Source organism: Schistosoma haematobium, chromosome 4, assembly GCF_000699445.3.
Source record: "Schistosoma haematobium chromosome 4, whole genome shotgun sequence".
NCBI lineage: Eukaryota > Metazoa > Platyhelminthes > Trematoda > Strigeidida > Schistosomatidae > Schistosoma > Schistosoma haematobium.
In genome coordinates this window covers 3,374,047-3,398,790 of record NC_067199.1, presented here as the reverse complement: position 1 = coordinate 3,398,790, position 24,744 = coordinate 3,374,047, and the positions used below count along the sequence as shown (strand labels likewise).

The window sequence follows — 24,744 nt, the reverse complement described above, 5'->3', positions numbered from 1 at the left end:
GGAGAACGTTAAACCAAACTAATCAGAAAGGACATGTATAGAAAACTGTTAAAAATGAATGAACATTGCAGAGCTGATTTTCACATGATTCTCAGCTAGTATTCGTTCATGATTTGAGCTACGAACCAGGTGAACTCCACAAATATTTCATACTTAAATTAAATAGTCGCCAATTTTGCACGACTCTTTTCTTCTAATAGCAATTGACCAAGAAGAACATTAGTCAAATATCTGAAGTACATATCTATTGAACCACAGTTAAAACGTCTATGAGAAGTTCTAATTTTGTGTGCTTACTAAATTTACCTTTGCACCACTGTATTCAACTAAGTGTGTAATACAGAATAATGAAAATATATAAAGTGAAGAATTTGTTCTTTGTCTAATCTCTGAAACATTTTGGTGTGAATACATGAAAATCAATCTGGTGTGCAATAGAGCGAAAACATTAGGAGATGAAGTTGGACTAATAGAAGAAACCTGTGATTCAAGACAGATTACAGACAGTGACAAATGAATACACTTCAGAAATGTTTGTTGAATATATGTGTTATGCAAGAATTGATCGTCTGCATTAAAAACCTAATTCTGAAAATAACCCACAATGACAAAAGTTAAAATGGTGAACATATCTGCTCAAATTATTGTATTAACATTTAACACTCATTGACTTTACCATATAAAGAACAATCAAAATCAACACCAAAATATGATAGATTGATCAAGCGATACATGTTTTAACGTAGTTAATTTATACATACTAAGTTTATGTCAAGTTAAGGTAAGCTATCATTTAGTGTTCAAAATACAGATACCTCCAAACAGTGTTCATTATTCAAATCTATTAATGGGTTTCTCTCTCGACAACAACTAGAAGAATGTTGTTCCACGCGGTTTTCTTTCACTTTGGACAATATTCCTGAAAAATAAAACATCCGAGCATAGATAGTTGCGTAAATGATTGCTTCTCAGCATTACAGACATTAAACGCTCCAAACTTGAATAAACTCGCCTATTGAACTGTCGCTAAATAACTACTGACTGAAATATTTTGACATGAACCACGCAAAATAGAAATATGTATGTAATACACTGAGCGGTTCATGAATCCCTATTTGAGTAACTTTATCTAAGAAAATGATTGACACTTTCAGGTGAGACTATGATTTATGGACTACTTCTGAGTGACTCTCAAGTGACCTTGAGAATGTCCACCCAATAACTAGAATTAAATGAGGGTGATAAACCAGCGTGGGGAATTAGAATTGTGATTTACGGTTGACGGTTAGCGTCAGCAATTAGATTTATGGATTTCATCACGAACTGACATAAACTATAATGCCAAGATTTTATTTTGCCAAATAGATGAATGAATTTCGCGCCAAAGTCCGAGACCCGTTATTCTATACCAGATTGGTTCGTCTATAAATTATAGTCCCGCCTAATTTCACAGTGGAAAATGTGTCTAGGGAAATATTTGGTCTTCCTCATCTGAAAGCTTCTACAAGCTCGGTGAGATGGGCTACCACGCTCGCTATAACATGCTGGTTTGTCTTCAGAAATACGTCAAACTTATTACTCTGACGTAAGTAACTTAGATCCGTTTTGCATTTAAGGTTCCTTATTATCACACGTTGTAAGCAACTGACGAGAACCAAACAAAATAAAGTGGTCTCCTATTATTCTGCCGAAATATTTGTTTCCGCTCTCCTCAATATACATTTCATTGACTGGCTGAAATAACGTGTGTAAAGAGTGCGCGTGAATGTTGAAGGAGTAAGGGATTATAAATCCTATTTCACAGGCTTAAAACATTATTCTCATTTAAGACACGTTACTCAGTAGTGATGTTTGAACGAACATGTCTACAGTCTAATCTGTTTACAGGTTTGCTACAATGGGAATACACTTGCACAGCCTGACGAAGATGAGAGGAAGGTTGAGAAATAACAATGTCATCTGTTCTTGAATATAAAATCAAGTGTAAGAGAGAAAATGCAGTATTGGTAAAACTGTGAATAGGTCAACATCTACTCATTGTTAGCTTGAATTAATTTTGTTCAACGTCTGATCTAATAAAGTCAATGAAATTCGGAAGGCCTTTATGGCACGCTTGAGAAATCCACGTCAGTGAATCACTCGTTCACTGTATGTGGTAAGACAAACTCAAACCCTATCAAGGCACTAGTTTTATCGCATTTGTGACGGCCACACATGATGCTCAACGCTGTTTATATTTGATAAGAGGCCCGCGTGTTGATATTATAATCACGTTACTCAGCAATTTAGAAAGCTTTATGTTTTCCTTTTAAAGACTATGCAAATTATACACGTGAATTTGAAATAACTCTACTAATCATTTCCAAACAAACTCTTTGTGATTATTTGATCATTATTGATCGTTATTTGCACCGAATTTCGATGGTCAAAATCTCACCCGCATATGTGGCCATTGTTCCGTTGTTTAAATAACACCTATGTGAATTAAAGGTCTGTCATATTTTCAGGAGTTTAACATGCAAACTTGTTGATGGTCTCAAATCAATTGATAAGTATTGTTTTTATAAGTTGAATTCATGAGTCGATGTAGGCTAGACCACCACTGAAATCCTGTTGGTGCTGGACGGCTGTTTCGTTTCAGTATGGGACTCCTCTATTCATGACAGCGATTGTAACTCAACGATCTGCACAGCCCTATACTGATAGTTATCATGTCCTCACTAGTAACTAAGGTCAAGATCGACTTCCTGGAGTTCCTGAAGGAAACCGTGGTCTTTGAATTTCAGCCTCTCTTTTTTGAGGCCGTCGCTCACTAAAGACAACGATGGATAACCACGCGATGTCATGGAATGGTTGAAGTTAGACACTAACACTGTTGAATAACAGCCTTGTGGTCAAGAGAATGAGCGTTCGCAAGTGAGACTGAAGCTCCTGGATACAAGTCTTACGTGAAGAGTCGTGGATTCGCACTGTTGATAATAGAGAGGAAAGGCCATTCAGTGTCACTAGGTTTTCACTGATGTTCTTGATCAAATTCATCGACAGTTTTAACTATTAACATCACTACAGTATCCACGAAAACCCAGTTTAATGATAATGTTTTGTCAATGCTTTTGAATAATATTCTGAAGTTCTATTGCTGAAAAGGCATATATGATGCTTAAGGTATGGGTGAGAATTATAGCACGCAACACAATTTACTGTATGAGTTTTGTGACTGTTCAACTGAACAAATATTACACCAACACAATCATCATTAAATGCAGTCGAACGCCATTCATCGATTTGAATCGAATAAATACTGACAACACACTATATACTTTACTATGATTACACATGATATAAGTAGAACAGAATAAACATACATACTGACATCAGAGACGAAACAGAATCACTTTTCTATATGTTCTTGATTATCATCCAATTCCACTTAAAAGTCTGTTTCATCGTTTGGTCAGATACATTTGAACAACTGGTAATGTTTATGTTAAATTCCCTTACACTTCAAACGGATATTCACTCTCTACAGATTTTCACCACTAATCACGCTACGCTGTACAAACTTACTTCATTTAATTTCTCACCTCATCACGAAACAAATTTTAAATCTAAAACTGTGTGATCAGAGTAGCATGATTTATTGGTTTTTATTAGTATACTTGATTTGACGAACAGTTATAAATCACTTCGACTAACCTTACACAATGACGTGCACTTTGGACATTGTATATCGATGAAAGCATTTCCACTTCCCAATTGTTGCTCCATATGTAGTGGACCACCACCAACAGGACACTGAAATGCCTTTTCGTTAAATATCACTTGAACACCAATATTTTTTGAACATTGGAACTGACAGTTTTTGCAATCAAGTTAAGGAACAATCAGTAGATAATTAGTAAAAAAACAGCATTAGGAATCAGTTTCTAAGAAAATGTCTGTCTAACTATTTGAGAAAAAATCTAAACCACACCAGTTAACAGACGGAATTTTCACCTAGGAATATGTACACCATTTTAATTTTAGGCATTTTGTATTATTCAACAGTTAATTTGTCTCTACGTTTTAGAAAAGTGTTGACGATAATTGAACTCAGCAGGTAGACATAGAATTATTGTGTTTATTATTTTTACCGTCTGTTGCTATTACTATCGGGATTTAAGCAGTTTAAGATAATCCAATAGAGGCTATCGATCCATCGGAAAACATATGTCAGCATTGGTTCGCGAAAAGTCCCATCTATATGCAATAGGTTTCGCCGGTCTCCTTGGCATCGGTTTAACCCAGCTGATCACAAGCTTGACAATAAATGTAGATTTTTACTATGAAAAATGGTGCAACGTTCACGTCAAATTGAGTCGCTTATTAGTCAGAGGATGCTTACAAGTTGGAAGCAGGAGCTGTATCTCTTAACTGCTTAAGGCCCTATCAAATTATGTGAGCCACCGACAAAAGAAATTATGTTGAATGAGACAATCTGTCAGGATAATCGGACGCTTATCAATAATGTTTGACTAAAATTTGGTCAAAGATTTGATTTCATTAATGAACGGATTCCCCGACCTCCTAACCACTGAATACAATTTAGACAATCCTGTACTCAATGGCTGGTGAAACAGACAGGAACTATATCAAAACTTAAGAAATTAAATATCATTCCAATGTGTTAAAAATGAACCTATGGTTGTCCTCATTCCATTATCTCATCAACTCTCTTCAAATTTACCGTTGATGACGTTCTGTAATGAGCTCTGTTGGAAGCAGATAATAACGATCTGACTCTGTTACCTGGGAAAAAGCTGCACGACCTTGAGAAATGGGATGATAATGTCTTGTTGTGTTGTGCTACTTAATTCATCTGATCCTAATGTAACTAGTCGGCAATTAGTGTCAGTTGGTATAGGATATGCTTTGCACCTTCAAAGTGAATAAAGACGACTCTCTATGTTTGATCCTAATTGTTACTGACGGAACACAGTTTGAACAGTACGTCAGTAACGTGATGGATTGGCAATGTGCGTTTAGGCAAAGCAGTCCAATTCGCATCACCATCTTGATACACCGACTCTAATGTCTTGAACGTGTACTATGAATGTTGTTCTACATAACTTAACATCGTGCATTATTTACAGACGCTGAGTGGTGGTCAGTCCATGACATTTTGTGGTGGCATGAAAATTTGTTTAGGATTGTTTGCTGTTGGTCCCTCATGACACTCCGGTTAACGTCACACAGATGGTGAAGTTCAGCCTCTGTGATTGTTATCAGACATGACTTAGAAAATTAGGAGTAGTGGCCCAATTGTAGTTTCCTTTTCCTACTCATATAAGTGAGAGGATCTTATTCAAATAAAAGAATTCTATTTGATTTAATTCATTTTCTGACAACTGTCAACCCTCATCTACTTATTTTCATCTATCTGTTGTTCATTTTTCAATACGATTACCTTCTCTTCTCTACTTCTTCACAATCTTATTTCCTTGTGTTACACATAAATATCATCGAGCACATGTGTTAGGGGTGCAGAGGAACATACCAATAATTATCATGTTAAGTCTAATGGTGCCTTGGACTTTGAATGGACATTTCCTATTGGTTAATATTTATTTCACTTGTCAAATATTGTACAAATGTTGTTTTCGATTTTATGGTACGATGTGGTCTGGTTGTTTGGTATATAAACAGAGTATGTCTGAAATATAGTGATTCATATCTCAGAGGCTAAGACCTGCGTTTTGGACTCAACTGACTGGGCTAGACAGGAAAGCGGGACCAAACAGAACTGTAGTTCGTTCTTACGTGTTAAACACGTCTTTGGTCCGATCGATAACACACTGCTCTCCAGTCTTTTCAGTCAAGTACGCAACGATTGACACGGGGTAAAAGTCGATCCAAGTTCAAGTCACAACAATTGGCGACGGGGTGAAGAAAAATTTTGAACCCTCAACTTCAAGTCATAACAACACGAATTCTATTTTACTCTAATATTGACTTACTTTATGACAAGATGATTTCTTCTTTATAGTGTAAGTTCCAGATTTGTTAACATATGTTTGTGTTTCATCATTAAAACAACCTGAATTAGGACCCCTATATTCCATAAACATGTTTAGCATTGAATCTGTAGAAAATTAATAATCACATATATATGTATATTTAATATAACAGTAAATTTGTAGAGATCTAATTTGTTTTACCATCATAGATTAACATACTACCCACGTATATATTCTGACAAGATGAAAGTTTACTTCAGTTCATGATATCAACATGTTTTCATAATACAATCATACAATCCATTTATTTCTCTTAATCATTACTTTTCCAGCATAAGAATTGTGTGTCCAACTAGAAATATCAAAAATCTACATATACAAAAGACATGAGTCTATTATTCACTTGCACTGGCCATAAGACTTTTTAGTAAGCAGTTGACTACAACGCCAAAGTAATATGTGACGATTAACATGATGCTTTGATTGTTATCAACTAAGGGAGTACAAGTATCATTTATTTCGGCAACCTTCTCAATTTTATGAGAGTTTATTTGGGATAAAGTGTGACAGATCCTGTACAAGTGTCACAGTGAACGAGAACACCAGTAGGGGCAATCGAAAGTACTTTGGTCAAGATATACAGAATTACTTAGTAAAATCTGAAAACCATACAGTCAATATATCTTTTGCGGAATATCAATCGTGTCAAACTTGACTTCTCCTTTTGCAAATGTCAGTCAATCGTCTCAAACTTCACTGTTCCTGTATTCCCATACCTATTGCTTTCTGTCCTCGTTCGTACCTTCCTGATCTTCTCAAACTCCTTCTACTAGACATTATATTCCTGACTCGCGTTATCCACTTCTCATGTCCATGTAAGTAGCACGCATCTCAGTGTAACACACTAATTATTGATTTACCATGAAATATCAATATAAATATTCAAATAGGTGAACGAACAAAATATTTCTATTAACAAACCTGTTTTTAAATCATCTTTCTCCTCGCACAGGAGTGAACTACCATTTACACCTGGCTGAATCTAAATGGGATGGTTTTAAAAAACAGCAACTATAGTCTGTATGAAGTATCCAAAGTTCACTATCGTCTCAAGAAAATTTTAATCCATATGACTGAATGATTTAGAATAGGAATACAGAGACATTATCGAAATCTGTTTCCGTCAGAAATCATTGATAGGATATTCAGTGTTTTATGATGATCATGATGAAAATAATGATGATTATCTCTGAAAGTAGACGAACAAGCTTTCGCATGATTTCCTGAAAAGCGATAAGATCATCTTATTACTTCACAATACTTCTCAAGCAGAACAGATTCGGTGACTGAAATAATAATTTATTTAAATATTGTTTTAGAGATAACGGAACTGTGAATGGCTGTAAAATCTCAAGGAATCAGAAATAAAATTATTTACAACAGACACCTTTGCGTATCACTGTATTAAAGAACATACGAATACATGCATCTCTTAGTTAAAATAATTACTAAGTACCAGTGAAATGATATATTCACGAACCATATCTGATTACGCGGTTCATCTCATGTAAAAATTCCAGGTGCCTTGTACCAGATCATCATTTAGGTGACCAACTCCATTTCAGACTAATTACTTGCAAAACTACCTAAAGAATGTCAAATGCACGACGAGAGTGGTTTGGTACCTATCACAATATCACATTGGTTGTCTGATCAACACACTTGTTTAGCACAAAATTGTCATACGACTGTAAAATAGTGTGACTTACTATGAGGACTGGACAGTAGTCAAAAGCCATATGGCCACCATATTTCTCTTTTTGTTTGGCAGTAAAAGGGAACAAATTATCCATATACTGAAACGTTTCGTTTAATTGTTTGCCGTGTTCATATAGAAGGCAACCACCAATCCCGTTTTCATAACCGGCGCATTTTGGTTCGTTCGGAATATCACAGTAGGGCTCAATATCTTGTCCTCTGAGAAAAGAAGGATTTAATGTTCATTGAAATGAACATTTACCACATTAAGTTAACAGCAATTATATCTACTTACGTCATCACGTAGATAAATCAAGAATGATGACAAATTATTTTGTGTAGATGATGCTATACCTAGATCCTTGCTTAGTTGCTCACTCTCAGACTGATCTTCGTGACTTCAGATTCAAATGTGGACGTGTATTTCAGGGGGATTCTCAATCCAGGTAGACATTAGTATGTCGAACAAGTATGGTGACTATTATGATACACACTGACGGACATATGTCAAAAACCAGGTTCAGAATCAACCAAGGGAGAATACAAATCCTATTGAAAATAGTTATGACTAATGAATATAAACGCTTTAACATGTTACATAGTTGAAGATTCTCACTCTCCTCGTGACATTTTGAAGTTGAGGTATGTTCTCGTCAAGAACACTGAGATTTTGTGATCTGGATCTGACATTTTAAGTAAATGTATTATCTAGATAACTGTTCCTCAACTTGAAGCTTTTCCACATTGAATCACTCCATCATGAAACAAATGATAAATTTTTATTACAAAGTGTAACAAATCAGCAACGTTTACAGCTGAGTTGAAGATTATAATTGCTGGACTGTGTGTGTTGAAAAATGTAAACATAACTGATAACGAGATCGAGATCATATGCCGTTCATATGGTTCAACTGTTACTCATACTTGTGAAGCGTTGAGGCAATTTTTTAGTTGCTCAATATAAATTTAAAAAAGTTCAAGCATAAACACATAATGTGTCTATTTTACCTGCTTTTTCTGTCCTTGATGTATTCATAACAGCTCTTCAACACGAAATCACAGCCCAAGCCTTTTCCCCATTTGAAATCATCGGCCATAGAATAGTCGACATCGTACATGCTTTAGTGAGCGAAATAGATTGAATAAGACTGTGATTACGAGAGATTGTGGTGTGATGATATTTTGAATATTGATTTGTTATTTGAAATTAATTTAGCTTACTCTTTTATTTTTCAATACAGGTTGTGAGGTCAGAGGACGTGAAGACTGCAAGTGTTGTAAATCTAGACTACTAACATCATATTTAAGGAGAAATAGTGAGATACTTCCAATGAGTTTGACCGATTGTTGTGTAACTAAGCATGACTAACAAGCACAAATGAATTTCAAACTTGAAAGGTATTTAGAGAAAATTATTCAAATATGGAAGTATCGCTTTATGGCTTGACCGTAATATAATGGTACTCTACACTGTACAAGTTGAAGTATTCGTCGGTTCCCTTATTACCGTTGGTACTATATTTTTCAGACATTTATTGACCAATCCACGATAGAAACCTATTGAGTCATCAAAGAGTTAGAATAAATAACAGCTCAGAAAATTCGCTTTTTGATGATCCGACCTTCTGAAACTATACAACTGTAATTGCGATTAGCTTCTGAGAATAGAAGTCTCAACTAAAACAGATGATTGCTTCGTCATTGTCACACGTGATGAAGGATACTCCAGTGTCAGCGTATTCCAATATTACGTAACTTTAAATAAATGTAAGAATTTTGCCCTGTGAACAATCATCAATTCCACTTCGGCGTACTGCCATTCTGGAGTATGAAAGCAATTAACTAGTTATACGAATATTTGTCATTATTAGAAAAAGTGGTTATACAAAGGGTGCATGCCGAGTAAAGTGAAGCCATCATATGTGAAAATTACATTTGAAATTATATCAACGTTTGAAATTTAGATCATTTCAACGTTTAATTAATCGATTTATCCCGTTGTTACTGTAACCGTTTTCGAAAGAAACAGTTTTACAGATAATGTTATATTGCTTTAAATGCCTCAGATACGTCTGCTACAAACGTAGCTTGAAGTGCAAGGTCTCATGTAGACTCACAGACCGCCACAAAACTTGGCTCTTCGATTCTAAATAAGGTAAGCAACACCAATGAAGCTTTATTCATAAAACTACTTCAGTGCTACTTCAGTTTATATTGATTCATGTCTAAGGAAGACAGGTGCAGGAGTAAATAAGGCGTTTTAGTACGTCTTAACTATATAACGTCATATTAGGTATCTTCCATATAAACATTTGTGAAGTCTATCACGAGTTAATTAATCTCATTTCGACATGTAACACTTACTTTATATCCTCGAAATAAGCCAGAGTTATTCTTGAAACACGTTTTGATTCCAATGGATAAGGTGTCATCAAATCATTCTGATGAAAGTGAGATGACATTGAAACATTAGGAATAAATAAGTATGGAACTTATATGATTGTGGTTCTTTCATATCACGATTCACATCTCACTATGAAAACTAAACGCTTGCAGTTAACTTTACATGGGATTTCTGCTATATCATTCAAAACTGTCGTCCTATCGGTCATTTATTTATTTACAAAACGTGTATGGTTTTATCTTTATGTGCTGCTTCTATTCAGTACCAAAAGCTGTGTAAATATTGACGCTTTTAATTGTATTTTGAAAATAAATTGCATTAAGAAAAATCCTCAGTGATTTACGGTATTCATGTGTTGATGCATTTATAGATACTACAGTTGGTTTTATTCTGACTTGACAACAAGAATTGCTTCGAAAACATGCTAAGTTACTTATCAGGTTAGGAGTATTTCTTATTTTATGATGCTTTGCTACCGATTTGTGACATCTGAGTTATGTAATGCTAAGTCGAGTGTGTTGAAAAACTTAAAAATGTTGCAAACAATCTATGAAGCATCATACGAAATCTGTGAATGTCTAACTTGTTTTCTACTTCAATGTTACATGTTAAACTATCTTTCATTTAATGCACTCAGAACAACGTTGATACTTGTTATATTTTACTTCTCTACATACTCAAACAACAGTGTGCATACAAACGTTTTCTGTATATGGAAAATCAAACATGTTCTACATGAACAGTATTCAGAGGACAGATTATTCTGCTGAATGAATAACTAACTTCAAAAATCTATGGTATAAGCAAACTCACTCCCATTACTCTGTGACTCAAATGGTTTTCATCCAGCTCGATTCCTTGTAGTTGGCTGCAGTCGAAATGTTCTCTTGCTTCCTTCTTCATTCAGATAAACGATGTGAAGTGTCATTAGGCGTTATCAATAAAAAGTCAATTAATAATGAACGAAAATCATCATAATGTAAACTCAAGTTAGTAATTGATGCATTAAAACAAGAGGCATAAGAAAGAAGCGATTTGCAGATGAATCTGGTTCAGATGCGTGATTTAGAAATATTTGTGTTGTTTTCGGATTGAATATTCACCACAAACCAACTACTTAACTCTAACTGTATTGACATTAGTGTGAATTATAATGCTATTGTAGTGAACAAGAACACGGGTGGGGACAATCGATTGTATTTAGTACAAAGATTACAGACTATCTCAATAAAATGTGAATACCATAAAGTCAATCGTCAATTTGCAAAATATCATTCCATCATATTAAACTGTACTGTTCCCGTTGCAAACACTAATCCATTGTTTCCCATTCCATTGTACATGCGTTTTCTTACAATTCTATTGTGCACTTGCTCTTCCTTTCTTGATCTTAGCCATCTTCTGCTGCCGAACCTTACGTTTATTTAAAGCACGTTATATACTACTTAAATGAATATAAGTAGCGCACACCACACTATGGTCATTTTCACTGCGTTTGGATCAGTCTGGATTGGCTATATTCCATCCACCCTCAACAAACTACTGCTACACTTTCCAATCAATTTCGTTATCACCGAATTCCAGTTGAATCAATGACTTATATAAAACCTGTTCGCAAATCTTGAAAGTATGAATGATACTAGTGACGAATTGCAAATGTATGCCGGATAGGGCTAATTCACTTTCTGATTTCTTACAATCATACGCTATCCTACTTACTGAAGTTAGAAAGCATCACAATTCATGATGCCGTACATGCTTTGACATTTCTCAAATAATTTCATCACATTTGTGGCTGTGAATAACGTGTTATGACCCATTGTAATTCCTCGTCTAATAATTACCGAACGACGGGTTGTTTATTGCATTGCATTCCATCCTATATAACACGATCACAATGCCAACAAACAAACAAGACACAGATTTATTAGAAATGAAGCAGAAGTGAACTGACAGGTGTTGTGCTCTCTCGATCATCGAATCTCAGTTTGACTCCACAAGAATAGCTCATAAATTTCACTGAGCCAATTAATGACGTTTCTACGACAGATTAACCCCAATATGTTAAAGACATGGGCTTCCAAATCACATACAAATGGACTGAATTAACACCAACTGTAAAGAAAAATCAAACCAAATGCAAAGCAACGCTTGTATATGTATTAGGAAAAGACCCTAGGACATGGCTTTTTGTATCTAAAATGTAGTTCATATGAATTGTCGAACAAATCCGACAAGCGCTATGTATATATATATATATATATATATATATATATATATTACTCGTGGAATCTATGTTTATGCATGTCACCTAGAATTCTTTGAATTTAGTTCGGCTAAGTAGAATTTCAAGTCACAGAGAATGTGAAGAAAAGTAAAGTAAAGGAATCCATCAAATGGAGTAAAACATTTTCCCAAATTGTCATATTCAAGGACTCAGTGAGAATGACGATCATTGGTAGTATTTACGTTTCAGATGTTGACATGATGCAGTTTAGTAGAAATGCTTCTCTGTTTATACGAAATAAATATGCAACTTACCAGCATCTTTGGTAGACTGAGAATTTTCTTTTGTATTTTGTAGGTTCCTTTAGTTGATAGCCAAGATAGCGTTATGTTTTGAACAGATCTAGGGATTGGAACAATAACATACAGTGATGTAGATTGAACTTTGTGAACTGTCACTTACTCCACTCAAAATAAATCTTTAATGTCTAGAGGTAAATTTCATGCATTGGCTAATTAGAAAACTATATTTTATATGATCCGTTACCCTGTCACTTCCACATGGATTATTCTGGCTTTTGGGCAAACCAGGTAGTTTATTCTTGATCATAAATTGGACACATATTTTGACCTTGTCAGCTATCTACTCAAAACTTTGTATAGTAGGTTATCCATCACATGTCATTAGGTTATTTTCTATCACGTCTTTATCATAGGGAGTTAGAATGCTTTCCCTCTTTGCTTCGTCGCGAACCTGTCATACTGACTTCTGTCTGAGTAAATCAGTGCCTGAAATATATTCGTCTAGCTCAATTGGTATTTGGATTTTTATCATAGCCACCTCTCAGACAAAGCTGTAAGAAGTAGGATATGAGAAATCAAACGGTGAATTTACATTAATCGTTCAATTTTTGTTTATTCATAAAGGAATTAGAAAATGGTCTATAGTTTCAACAGACACTATGTAATGGAGATTTAATTAGGTTTAGCATTCCAACTGAGAAATGAGTAGAATAAGATGTCATAAACTCTTTTTCTGATGCTCGAATATTCCCACGTGACACATCAGCCTGATTGTTGCTCTTATCAACGATCAACTACTGATCTCTTAGATAGAGAACAAAAGGATTAACATGTGAATGGACGCTTGTTCCCAAAGTTAATCTGCATACAGAAACATGTGTTGTTATACTTTCTGAAATTTCTATGCTTGCACCCTTTTTATGTTTCGAACTGCGACTTTCAATTTCCACCTACCGACATAAATAGTTACGTATATCCCTGTAAAGCTAAAATGTGGACAAATTTAAACACATGCTGACACATAATAAAAACAACAGTTTACAACCACTTTTATTATTACTCACGGAATTTTCGCTGACATAAACTTTTCCGACCCAAAAATTGAAGGATGAAATCCCTTATAAATAAAATAAGAAATTAATGTGGTTCAATTTCTTATTCGACTTGTGCTCAACGATTACAGTCTTCAGATGAACCATAAAACTTGTTTTATAAACAAAAGTGTTATACTATTTGATTGATATCATGAGCCCATTGATGTTAAACCACCATCGAAAACCTGAAAGGACTGGACGGCCGGTACGTCCTATTGTGGGAATCGCCAATAGTGCGCATCCACCACCCTGCTTATGGGATTCAAGCACGCGACCTGCGTTCTCGCGCGCCAACGCTTAACCTCTAGACCACTGTGCAGGCATCCAACATCAACCAGTTCATAATCTCAATCAATAATATAATAATCTTCACAACCCATACTGATAATTTTGTGGTATTTCGATTTTTCAGTGAATTCAAACATTGTTTTATACATTAAATCAACATATCGACATTTTATAATACACCATATAGAAATCGCTTATTATCTTCTGTCTTTACTGCTAGACTGTACACTATTCGAAAGAATTCAGCTTTTTATCGGTTTAAATTGTTTCTTACGGTGAGCAGTTCATATAAATAATGTACAAACTATATGAGCATCATAATGATAGTACGTAGTTTTAATATTGTTTCCATATCTGGCTAATTTAGTTCAGAGAAACTTGTGTAATAATTAATAAATTGTGAGAAGTGCAAACGCAATTACACAAATTGTCACAGTTGATACAGAACACAACAGAAATGAATTTGTGATCAAACTAATTAAACAACTGCACTACTCATCGTACTAACTAAATGCTGGACGAAACAAGATTATCTGTATGTCAAAGTACGGATACCATATTTCATAAACTGAAAAGTACTCACAAGTAGATGAGCTAGCTCACGCTTTATTAAATTGATCAACTTGTCATCCGTAATTGTGATCAATTCTTCCTCAGGCAGACAATAATTCAATACGCCCATAAAAGGCCTGTAGAATTAAATACAAGTATTGGATTACATTAGTTATAAAGCTTTAGTTCATTACTAATTATTTTTCCATGAGATATTGTACAGAGAAGTGACGTTATGTGTATGATAAAGGTGAAGATAGACAGTTATACTGAATATAATAAAACTACATTATACAGAAAAAGTGCTTACATCCAAATAAAATAGTCATTCCAAGTGAACGCAACACTACAAAAACGTCATACTCAATCCATCAACATATAACATGAGACAAATGGTTTGTCCTAATGCAAGAAAACATCTTGGTGCTACACATATACAGTAACAAGGTGTGTAGATGTGAAATATTTTGAGCATTGAATCTGCTGATCCACATTTTATGTTTGATCGGGCATAAGTGGATCCAGTTGATAACACCATGAACGTGATCATATAAGGGATTTCGAGATATTGTTTAACTAATTCGAGATAATTGAGGTGTACTTGTTTGTTCATCGTATGACACTGTAATATTATAATATTCTGTTCTGGGGCTGTTTGGTTTCTCTCATCACCGATGGAAATCACCATGACACAAGACGAACCTGTATCAAATAACATACACCAATTTTTTGTTCAAAATGATATCTACATAGATATGAGGCGAAATGTAGTCAGTCGTTGTTCAGCAAGAAATGTTTCATAGTAAACAGCATTTAGTCTCTTAAATATAGTTCTACAGTCATAACATTTATTTCGTTGAAAATTTTTGTTAACGAGACCATAGGTGACATTCACTTAAAACCCTGGAAAATATTTTTTGACTGCTTGGAAGCAGAGCACTACTCCGCACCGCAGCATGATTTCATTGATACAACATTCAGTTCATAAGGGAGATATTAAAGTCATCTCCAACTCAGCATGTACCTTCATTTCGCTGAATAGTATAATTTAAGTCCTAAGAAGGTTGGCTAATTCAAGAGAAGTTGACTTGAACTCAAATATTGTCAACAAGTGAGTGATATCATACATATATTTAAATGAGAGGGCAGCACGGCAGTACGCCAAATAAACGCATTCTTTTTACTTGACATTCGTTGCAAGTAAACAGTTACAACATGAGAAATTAAAAATATTATAGATTTTCATACCAGTTGGTTGTTGATCGAAATCGGTTCGTTAGAACACTTGTTTTGGTGATCTTATCAAACTATCGGTTAATTTGAACAAATACTCTTTTGTCAACATACATAGTAGATACTAAAAAATGTGTAGTTCTTTGGTCATTCGTACAAAAAGTGAAACAACATAGGTAATATAAAAAGTGTTACGGTCAAATGTCAACTAAATTTAAGTTCATCAATGTTTTTCTACCTAAAAGCTAATTAAAAATGGAGAAAATCTCATGTTGTATTTAACACTTAATGTTTAATAAATTGAATATTTTCACCAGCTAAATAGCTTACCTCCCAGTAGTTGGATGTGTGGCAACACGTGCAGCATGAATATTTGAGCATTTATCACGCGGTGTTCTACTTGAGCCCGTCAAAATTATCAATAACTGATTGGGAGCTATCCCACTGCCTTCTGAATAAACTTTTCTATATATTCGGTTTTCTTCATGATAGCACGACTGAAAAAAAATTGGAATATTATGAACGAGATTGCATATTATGTTGTTTGATTCCAATTAGTTTAAGTTAAATGTCTAGACAATGTTTAAATATCGAACTATACATTACAAGTCTGTTGAGCAGTGTGTACTGGTTGTTGTCATACTGATCTTGAAGTCCTGTCATTTAAACTAAGTAAAACTGAACATAACTATCAGAGGTTCACTTCTGACTTGATTAACTGCACAGAACACAGTCAAGTCCACATTTTTTAAATTAGCTAACATTAAAAGCTTTCCACCTGAAATATCTAACTTGTAGGTCAAAATAGTATTTCACCAATTCAGAATAGTTGCCCAAATGTTTGCTTTCTTAACCTGTCGAGATGTTCAAAATCAAGCTTCCGTATTTGTAAATTATAGTCTAATGACAACAAGACTCATTCTCTATGTTTCACGCCTGCAACATTTTGTATCATAACTTTCCGATCAGATATTTGCCTGAGTTAAGACAAATCAGGAGTTTCATACATCACATAAAGTTTTAGTGATGGATAAAGGTTATTACTGTTGATGACGATAAACACTATTTTCGGGATGTTTTATGAAGATCAGTTGAAGTAGTTGCAGTGTAGCTTCCTCATAATTTCAGTCGTCCACAGAAAACTACTTTAAAAATGAGTAGTTCATGACAGCTCACAAAGCATTCATAAATAATATGTTTCAAATTTGTTGCACATTACGTGTTGCATTGCTTTATCTGGCGTGTACACATCTCTGATCAAGTTCACTGATAAGTTGATGTTCGTAATGTCATGTTATGTAGTTAATACGATCACATTTGTTAAGTTCATTAATATATACATGAAGATCTCTCCTTGTACAAACAATTAACAATCCAATTTGTTTTTATGTTTCATTCAAAAATGATACCTCATTACAAATGAAGACAATGTGATCATGACGATTTTCACAATATATATCATACATATAAAAACGCTGAAGCGTATGGTAGATACCACTAAGCCAGGGTACATGCAGTTCAGCACGAAGTCAGGTGCACGCTACATTATATATTCTCGGGCCATGATGTTGATCCCTAGGCAGCTTCACCTTCGGAACCTTTTTCACAACTTTGACGTCCTCTAAATAGTCAAATTAGGTCATCTTCTCAGTTGGGTGGTAAAGCCACTACAACGACACCAATCCAAAGACCTCATTAAACCATTCAATCGTTAGTAGCAAGGTGAGGTGTGTACAAAGGGCAGAGACGCAGTTAGTTCAAGCGCATGACTTGCACTTACCAGGAACTTCACGTTCACGGGGAATATTTGCAATCCTTGATCCCAGTTATGATAGTGAGGAAACAGTTTTCCCACCCTTTTGTACCGGGATTCACGACTTCTCGGCACCGTCATTGTAGCGCACGTGTGGCCCAGGATATCTGACGGCATCAGATATCTGGTATTGTTCAATTTCGTGTGCCACTTGTCCCTCTGAGTAGTGAAAGCCGGCACCTCACCTGTTGGATCATGACCACACTACTCCATACAAAAGCAATAGCCTCAAACGAGCACAGACGACCAGTCTACTATTTAGCAGATCGACGTCTCGTTCGTTATCAGAATTAACCAGACAAATCACCTCAAAACTAAGAACGGTCATGTATGTCTACATATGCTATGAAAACACATCTTATTTACTGTTACACTTACCGACAAATATTTGTTAGGAATCTTTACACCTTGAATGAGTGTATGTTTTTTACATTTCGAATTCCGGCAAGATGGAATATTCTTTTTCATTTCTACAAAGTGTCCTTCATTCGAACATTCTCTTGAAAACAATGAAATTTGTTAAAAATAAAGAAGGCATTAGCGATGGTGAAAAGTTGGAAATGATTCTAGCGTTATAGCTTTAACGTGAATATTGTGTAAGTTAACAGATTCAGTTTAATTCTTATGTTAATATTTGTTCACAAATTCTCAATATTCGTGAACTCTATTAGTGATGTTTTTTCTTTGAACCTCCCTTAAACCATTTTGAAACCGATCCGAAGTGTGTTTTCACAGACTGTATAAATATGTTTTCCCCATTTAACGCTTTGTTGAATGACATGAATAGGAAGTTATCTACAAAGTATATTGCATGAAATGTTCAAGGATCATGACCACTAATGATGTTAGGTATAGGTATTCGTTCAGTCGACATTGCTTCAAAGATTTATATATATGTATGTCAGGAAACTTTTGAAAGCGAAGTAGTTCGTTTTGAATTCATCAACTTATCAATTATTATTAACCTTGGCAAATGCACTGGTTTCTCACTGTCTATCTTCACCTTCAGTGTTTTCTCCCAATAACTTGAAGCACTCTGCATTGCTTCCTGTTGACAAGAAAAACACACAAATAATCATTGATAGAAAGTGAAGTGATATATTTTCACCAATACCACATTGAACGATACAGTTATATGATTATAAACCATCAAATACCTCCATAACACTTCTGTCAATACCGTATCGCGATCTGTCTACAATATTGATCATATACATAAACGTTTTTCTATTTCCATTGACTTAAATAACGAGAGGGTTTTCTGCGATCACTGTGATCTAAATGTTGGACGTTCAATCAACTTACTAACTTATCACATCATCAAATACTGAACTATAATCAAAAACAAGACTTACCTTTATTTTCGGAAAGGCTCGATTCTGTTCTAAATCTTCATCATAAACTAAGATGATTTGCAACTGTTTATTGGTCAACGATCTTTTCTGTAAAGTTTATGGATAAGTATAATGTTCCCGAAGCAGAGGTTTGTTCAGTATTCTTATTGATCACTTACCTGTTGTTCTTGTACCACTTGCTGGTCACGTTTACCATTCACCGATTTCAACAGTACAATGCACAGCAGGACAAATTTGTAGATTTTCATTAGTATACTTCACAGTGAACCACCGTGTATTACTTTTCTGAATGTATTTATAATAGATGATGCATGTGAACTTCCTACATATTTTTCACTTTGCATACAGATTGTATTAAATATTTCTCATGTCCTTGTTTGAACTCTTTTCCAAAACTGCGCTTACAAATCAACACGATGGATTTGTGTGAATAATCAAAAATCTCTATTCAGGTGAGCCTTTTAACTGATTTTCTACAAAGAACACGATAAATTCACTTCACATGGCTCAACTTGTGTATACTCTAGCTTAACAAAACCGTATTCCCAATTACAATTTTATTGTTTTATAAACCTCATGCGGTTCTTTCAGCTCAACCAATATAATGGTCAACATTGAGCCAGCATATATCGTAGTTATAGTAAATAGAAAACATACCTCCCTGAACTAGTATTTAGTGCAAGTTGCACGACAATTGGAATAATCAGAATTTCCTAATTCCGTACTGCTTGAAGCTAATCTGAACCTGTAAATATGTTGTTGAATGTTGATTCAGTAATTTTATTCTGAAAGTTGTGTATCGACTTGAGAATTCAATGGGCTAGAATAAATATTTAGGTTCACTTGTATTAAAATATCGTGAAATGGAAGCTGGCGTTAATAATAAAGAACAGCGTTTTCCAGTGTAATGTCTGTGACTATTCATCAAGGTTGAAATAATTATTCTGACAGTGGAAGTCATGAGTGAACCTAAGCTAAACCACCATTGAAAACATGGAAGCACTAGGCAGAAGTTTTGTCCTCGTATGAGACTACTCAACAGTGCACGTTCACGATTATGCACGTGATTTAAACTGTGAAAATACAACAGTCTCCACAAATCCCCAACTGATTTAAACAGATCGTCTGACATATATTTGGCACCAAGTATGAGGAATACCCCTAGTAGGAAACTTTTATATAAAGTGATAATAGCGATTGAATTTTGAGTGATTCAATAATTATGATGAGATGGCTTGTATACACACTTTCACTGTAGTAATCAAATAAAAATTTATGTATTTCAATTTGCATGTCGATGATGAAGAGATCACCAACGGAAACCTGTAAAAAACTTGTAAGATCCATTTTGAATGTTTTGTGTGTTGGTGAAAATCCCTTCATGTATATACTTGTACTTTGTTCCTATTAATCCCCTTAGTTGTACATTGTTGTCATTTGATTACATTTGAACTGTTAATACTTGTATTTTTTATTATAGTTTTTGTTTTTCTTACGCATTCACTAAGTTTGTGTTTCTTCATGAACTGTATCTATGTTGTTTTACTTGACACTTGTTCTTGGCGGTAGCCATGTTGATTTGGTCCTCCTTTTATGTGTGTTCTATCCAGTCAGGATAGAATAACGTTCATTTGTTGTGACTGGTAATTTTACCTCATCTTTTATCAACTTCTTTATTTATTGTAATTTAGATTTGATTGATTGAACAAATATTGGTTGAATAGCCGGGTAGTAATATATGTTTAAGTAACGATTTACATTTAAATTTATGATGAATTATAGAACCGCTATTTACCCGATTACTTGTTTTGATTTCGACGGGAAAGGGCGCGTGTCTAACTTACCCGGACGGCTATTCTTCTATCCAAACCGTGGTTTGGATTCTACAAAACTGTCTGGTTAATCCATGATACATTTTGGTGATGAACAGCCTGAACGCGTTCTACATTTATCGAATTCGAAAAATAAAATTACAAAAACACGACGATGGAAATAGTAAGAATGTAAGCTTTTCCTTAAGAGACTGACTGCTGTTTACTATGAAACATTTCTTGCTGAACAACGACTGACTACATTTCGCCTCATATCTATGTAGATATCATTTTGAACAAAAAATTGGTGTATGTTATTTGATACAGGTTCGTCTTGTGTCATGGTGATTTCCATCGGTGATGAGAGAAACCAAACAGCCCCAGAACAGAATATTATAATATTACAGTGTCATACGATGAACAAACAAGTACACCTCAATTATCTCGAATTAGTTAAACAATATCTCGAAATCCCTTATATGATCACGTTCATGGTGTTATCAACTGGATCCACTTATGCCCGATCAAACATAAAATGTGGATCAGCAGATTCAATGCTCAAAATATTTCACATCTACACACCTTGTTACTGTATATGTGTAGCACCAAGATGTTTTCTTGCATTAGGACAAACCATTTGTCTCATGTTATATGTTGATGGATTGAGTATGACGTTTTTGTAGTGTTGCGTTCACTTGGAATGACTATTTTATTTGGATGTAAGCACTTTTTCTGTATAATGTAGTTTTATTATATTCAGTATGACTGTCTATCTTCACCTTTATCATACACATAACGTCACTTCTCTGTACAATATCTCATGGAAAAATAATTAGTAATGAACTAAAGCTTTATAACTAATGTAATCCAATACTTGTATTTAATTCTACAGGCCTTTTATGGGCGTATTGAATTATTGTCTGCCTGAGGAAGAATTGATCACAATTACGGATGACAAGTTGATCAATTTAATAAAGCGTGAGCTAGCTCATCTACTTGTGAGTACTTTTCAGTTTATGAAATATGGTATCCGTACTTTGACATACAGATAATCTTGTTTCGTCCAGCATTTAGTTAGTACGATGAGTAGTGCAGTTGTTTAATTAGTTTGATCACAAATTCATTTCTGTTGTGTTCTGTATCAACTGTGACAATTTGTGTAATTGCATTTGCACTTCTCACAATTTATTAATTATTACACAAGTTTCTCTGAACTAAATTAGCCAGATATGGAAACAATATTAAAACTACGTACTATCATTATGATGCTCATATAGTTTGTACATTATTTATATGAACTGCTCACCGTAAGAAACAATTTAAACCGATAAAAAGCTGAATTCTTTCGAATAGTGTACAGTCTAGCAGTAAAGACAGAAGATAATAAGCGATTTCTATATGGTGTATTATAAAATGTCGATATGTTGATTTAATGTATAAAACAATGTTTGAATTCACTGAAAAATCGAAATACCACAAAATTATCAGTATGGGTTGTGAAGATTATTATATTATTGATTGAGATTATGAACTGGTTGATGTTGGATGCCTGCACAGTGGTCTAGAGGTTAAGCGTTGGCGCGCGAGAACGCAGGTCGCGTGCTTGAATCCCATAAGCAGGGTGGTGGATGCGCACTATTGGCGATTCCCACAATAGGACGTACCGGCCGTCCAGTCCTTTCAGGTTTTCGATGGTGGTTTAACATCAATGGGCTCATGATATCAATCAAATAGTATAACACTTTTGTTTATAAAACAAGTTTTATGGTTCATCTGAAGACTGTAATCGTTGAGCACAAGTCGAATAAGAAATTGAACCACATTAATTTCTTATTTTATTTATAAGGGATTTCATCCTTCAATTTTTGGGTCGGAAAAGTTTATGTCAGCGAAAATTCCGTGAGTAATAATAAAAGTGGTTGTAAACTGTTGTTTTTATTATGTGTCAGCATGTGTTTAAATTTGTTCACATTTTAGCTTTACAGGGATATACGTAACTATTTATGTCGGTAGGTGGAAATTGAAAGTCGCAGTTCGAAACATAAAAAGGGTGCAAGCATAGAAATTTCAGAAAGTATAACAACACATGTTTCTGTATGCAGATTAACTTTGGGAACAAGCGTCCATTCACATGTTAATCCTTTTGTTCTCTATCTAAGAGATCAGTAGTTGATCGTTGATAAGAGCAACAATCAGGCTGATGTGTCACGTGGGAATATTCGAGCATCAGAAAAAGAGTTTATGACATCTTATTCTACTCATTTCTCAGTTGGAATGCTAAACCTAATTAAATCTCCATTACATAGTGTCTGTTGAAACTATAGACCATTTTCTAATTCCTTTATGAATAAACAAAAATTGAACGATTAATGTAAATTCACCGTTTGATTTCTCATATCCTACTTCTTACAGCTTTGTCTGAGAGGTGGCTATGATAAAAATCCAAATACCAATTGAGCTAGACGAATATATTTCAGGCACTGATTTACTCAGACAGAAGTCAGTATGACAGGTTCGCGACGAAGCAAAGAGGGAAAGCATTCTAACTCCCTATGATAAAGACGTGATAGAAAATAACCTAAGGACATGTGATGGATAACCTACTATACAAAGTTTTGAGTAGATAGCTGACAAGGTCAAAATATGTGTCCAATTTATGATCAAGAATAAACTACCTGGTTTGCCCAAAAGCCAGAATAATCCATGTGGAAGTGACAGGGTAACGGATCATATAAAATATAGTTTTCTAATTAGCCAATGCATGAAATTTACCTCTAGACATTAAAGATTTATTTTGAGTGGAGTAAGTGACAGTTCACAAAGTTCAATCTACATCACTGTATGTTTGTGTTCCAATCCCTAGATCTGTTCAAAACATAACGCTATCTTGGCTATCAACTAAAGGAACCTACAAAATACAAAAGAAAATTCTCAGTCTACCAAAGATGCTGGTAAGTTGCATATTTATTTCGTATAAACAGAGAAGCATTTCTACTAAACTGCATCATGTCAACATCTGAAACGTAAATACTACCAAAGATCGTCATTCTCACTGAGTCCTTGAATATGACAATTTGGGAAAATGTTTTACTCCATTTGATGGATTCCTTTACTTTACTTTTCTTCACATTCTCTGTGACTTGAAATTCTACTTAGCCGAACTAAATTCAAAGAATTCTAGGTGACATGCATAAACATAGATTCCACGAGTAATATATATATATATATATATATATATATATATACATAGCGCTTGTCGGATTTGTTCGACAATTCATATGAACTACATTTTAGATACAAAAAGCCATGTCCTAGGGTCTTTTCCTAATACATATACAAGCGTTGCTTTGCATTTGGTTTGATTTTTCTTTACAGTTGGTGTTAATTCAGTCCATTTGTATGTGATTTGGAAGCCCATGTCTTTAACATATTGGGGTTAATCTGTCGTAGAAACGTCATTAATTGGCTCAGTGAAATTTATGAGCTATTCTTGTGGAGTCAAACTGAGATTCGATGATCGAGAGAGCACAACACCTGTCAGTTCACTTCTGCTTCATTTCTAATAAATCTGTGTCTTGTTTGTTTGTTGGCATTGTGATCGTGTTATATAGGATGGAATGCAATGCAATAAACAACCCGTCGTTCGGTAATTATTAGACGAGGAATTACAATGGGTCATAACACGTTATTCACAGCCACAAATGTGATGAAATTATTTGAGAAATGTCAAAGCATGTACGGCATCATGAATTGTGATGCTTTCTAACTTCAGTAAGTAGGATAGCGTATGATTGTAAGAAATCAGAAAGTGAATTAGCCCTATCCGGCATACATTTGCAATTCGTCACTAGTATCATTCATACTTTCAAGATTTGCGAACAGGTTTTATATAAGTCATTGATTCAACTGGA

At 34.6% G+C, this 24,744-nt stretch overlaps 1 protein-coding gene across 1 annotated transcript; it reads right to left on the bottom strand.

The window, feature by feature from the left end:
* Window positions 1–632: 632 nt before the first annotated feature.
* Window positions 633–19,289, bottom strand: MS3_00007219 (uncharacterized protein). The gene is made up of 16 exons (XM_051215475.1): window positions 19,181–19,289; window positions 19,023–19,109; window positions 18,633–18,715; window positions 18,046–18,166; window positions 16,185–16,351; window positions 14,653–14,758; window positions 13,752–13,804; window positions 12,700–12,787; window positions 10,972–11,055; window positions 10,119–10,195; window positions 8,763–8,873; window positions 7,766–7,973; window positions 6,978–7,038; window positions 5,997–6,121; window positions 3,697–3,852; window positions 633–919 (listed from the first exon to the last, which is right to left on the bottom strand). Exons 1-16 carry the CDS (start codon window positions 19,268–19,270, stop codon window positions 902–904), a joined length of 1,635 nt encoding a protein of 544 aa, XP_051065984.1. The 5' UTR covers window positions 19,271–19,289; the 3' UTR covers window positions 633–901.
* Window positions 19,290–24,744: the final 5,455 nt, after the last annotated feature.

Coding starts and splice junctions, on each gene's coding strand:
- MS3_00007219 (XM_051215475.1), bottom strand. CDS start 19,270: ATGAAAATCTACAAATTTGTCCTGCTGTGCATTGTACTGTTGAAATCG. Junction 8,874..10,118: donor GCTTATTTCGAGGATATAAA/GTAAGTGTTACA, acceptor CGCTCACTAAAG/CATGTACGATGTCGACTATT. Junction 7,974..8,762: donor ATCAAGGACAGAAAAAGCAG/GTAAAATAGACA, acceptor TTCTTTTCTCAG/AGGACAAGATATTGAGCCCT.